The sequence below is a fragment of the Camellia sinensis genome, chromosome 8, assembly GCF_055761805.1.
Source record: "Camellia sinensis isolate YWXY chromosome 8, ASM5576180v1, whole genome shotgun sequence".
Taxonomy (NCBI): domain Eukaryota; kingdom Viridiplantae; phylum Streptophyta; class Magnoliopsida; order Ericales; family Theaceae; genus Camellia; species Camellia sinensis.
The window spans coordinates 72,488,867-72,491,508 of record NC_138968.1 but is presented as its reverse complement, the minus strand read 5'-3'; the positions used below and the strand labels follow the sequence as shown (position 1 = coordinate 72,491,508).

The 2,642-nt window shown below is 34.0% G+C and overlaps 1 protein-coding gene across 1 annotated transcript; it reads right to left on the bottom strand.

Annotated features, from left to right (window-relative positions):
• Positions 1-662: 662 nt before the first annotated feature.
• Positions 663-2,194, bottom strand: LOC145796980 (uncharacterized). The gene is made up of 5 exons (XM_082882834.1): positions 1,788-2,194; positions 1,480-1,701; positions 1,317-1,409; positions 1,142-1,237; positions 663-1,066 (listed from the first exon to the last, which is right to left on the bottom strand). Exons 1-5 carry the CDS (start codon positions 1,866-1,868, stop codon positions 938-940), a joined length of 621 nt encoding a protein of 206 aa, XP_082738960.1. The 5' UTR covers positions 1,869-2,194; the 3' UTR covers positions 663-937.
• Positions 2,195-2,642: the final 448 nt, after the last annotated feature.

Here is a 2,642-nt window from a genome sequence, read left to right as displayed (position 1 = left end):
ATAGATAGTAGCCAACTGAGTACATAGCCCAATAATATTTTGTTCACCTAAATCTGCTAGAAATCCTGTTCAAGGCAGTTTCAAAAATGTTGTCCTACATTGACATGACAAAGTAGAAAAGGCAGCTTAGCCCAATGAAGATTTTCATTAGTGTCCATTTCAATGTGGATGCATGCTCTACTCTAATTACCTTTTACTATGCTGTGAAGCTTAGAGTCACTTAAAAAATGAACTAAAGAGTGATGAAAATTCAAATGCTAAACAGATGATCTTATAGATTCATTGCAAGAGAGAGTTTTTGCTACAATAAGAACAAAAGGAAAATTATTCACTATATTACAAGAAAGAAAGAGAATTGTTGAAGAACTCATTTAACCATTTAGGTGTAGTTGTTACCAATCAAGCTAACATTTTTTATTTATGGTCATCATTCAACTTTTTCTTGCATCTCAACCAACCATTTTAGCCTATTCCTCCAACTTATTTTCAATTTATATTACTCTAACTTAATCAACCAGCAACAAGAAGAACAATACATCAACAAATAAAGCAAACTAGCCAACTGAAGAGCATCATAGCAGCAGCTTGTTTTAACAAATATATTAAGTGAAGTGTTTTTAGTGATCTGAAAATTAAATTCTGAAAAGTATACTTACAGAGCAAGTTGTCAATAAAATTCCTCTGATGAACAATCATCTTCATCAACCTGCATGTCTGCCTTATCCTTGTGCATCCTCATAAACTTTTCAATCTCTTCAAACCTTTTGTTTTGCATTTCAATCTTTCTAGCTTGCTCTTGTGTTACCAAGTTCTGGGCTGCAATTTGTTCTTGCTGGACCTCAGCCAAATTCTTCAATGACTCTATTTGTTCTTGTAGGCTCGAAACCACCTCAACATGTGCTTGTGTACTAACAGAAGATTTGGATGAGGATGGGTTTCAACCAACTCCGAAGCCCTTTATGTATCCTGATTTACTCGTTCCAAGAACTTCAATTGACAGCTGCTCCTGAGTTAAAGGTATTGCCCCAGGCTTCAAAGACTCTTCACGTCGTTTTTTCAAAGCTTCCTATCAATTTTTAAACAACTTTAACAAATATAACCAATTACATAAATATGTAATTATATTAATTGGCATACTTACATGTAATTCACCACATATTGGAGCTATCCAATCTGCCTTTCTCTTGCTCCAATGGGAATCTTTGTAGAAGTCTACAATGTCAACCTTCGCAGTACCCTAATTCCATCAATTTAAAAGTAAGTATACATAATTAATTTTAACTCAATCACACTTTCAAATATATTAAATGTATCACCTCTTTATACATTGCAGCTTGAAATGACTTAGAGCCCATTGTATGATTATATGGTAATTTCGATCGACTATTCCTCCCTTTTTCAGCCAATTCCTACAAAAGTAAATGGTTAGTAAAATTAAATTGAAATTGAAACACGCTTCTTTAAGTTATGAAATTTTACCTGATGATCGCTATTAAGCCATACATGATTAATCATGTATACCCAAGCCTCATGGTCAACCCCTTTGTATGGCTTAGTGTAAGGGTCAACACCAGCTTCTACCAACTTTGAGTAATGCGTCTTCATCTTGTTACGCCAACTTTTGTAAAGGGTTTTACACTTCTTGTCGATTGCTTTCCGAACCTCTTTATCCTCATCATAATCAACAATCTCAAATTTATCCTGCAAATATATGAATAGTTTTATTAATATTAAAATGTAAGTGAAGGTGATAATCTAACTATTTTAAAAACAACAAATACAAGTACCCGAACTGCCTGAATGATTGGGGCTTTATGAATCTTGTCAATCTTATCCCACTTACTCATGCCAATTATAGGTGCAGCCATCCTTATTTGCAACCCAACTTCATTTGCAAATGGAGTGGCATAAGGCCCTACTGGTACCTTGGCATCTGCAGGGACCCAAACAGGAAGTTTTTTGCCACCATTTTTAGCTATGAGATGCGCTATGCTCTTCCCTCGAGTCTGACCCCTTCCCTGTGTAGAACGGGTACGCAAAGTAAGTGTAGATGGTACAGCCTAGGTAGTACCTTCATTTGTAGATGGTGCAGCCTGTGTAGTAGTTGCATTTGTAGATGGTACAACCTGAGTAGTAGTTGCATTTGTAGATGGTGCAGCCTGGATACGTCGAGCATTTGTAGATGGTACACTTTGAGCAGGTGATATAGTATGTGTTCTTATAAAAATACAAAATTATTTTAATAAAACAATAAGTTAATAAAGCAATAATTGTAATAGCTTCATTGTATATTATCTACGAACACTGCCAGGTTTGGGACAGTGGTGTTCTACAGTGGGGTGTGAAATCTTTGTCTTGAACAAAATAAAACGGTATGAATGTTTGTGTCGGTTCGACCAATTAATAAAGTGTGTTTTTGGTTTGAATTTATTAAAAAAATATAAATAAAATTAAAAAGTGTGTTTTTGGTAGTAATATCAGCAAGGCTAGATTACATCATTAGTCTTTCTATTTTTTATTCTTATAATTTTAATTTAATTTTTACACTTTTAATTATATTATAATGTACCCCATCTGACTGTGTTATCATATTTTGAATTAAAAAAATCATGTACAAAATTACAAAGATTAGAATGAAATTC

Coding starts and splice junctions, on each gene's coding strand:
- LOC145796980 (XM_082882834.1), bottom strand. CDS start 1,868: ATGGCTGCACCTATAATTGGCATGAGTAAGTGGGATAAGATTGACAAG. Junction 1,238..1,316: donor AAGCTGCAATGTATAAAGAG/GTGATACATTTA, acceptor TGATGGAATTAG/GGTACTGCGAAGGTTGACAT. Junction 1,067..1,141: donor CAATATGTGGTGAATTACAT/GTAAGTATGCCA, acceptor AAAAATTGATAG/GAAGCTTTGAAAAAACGACG.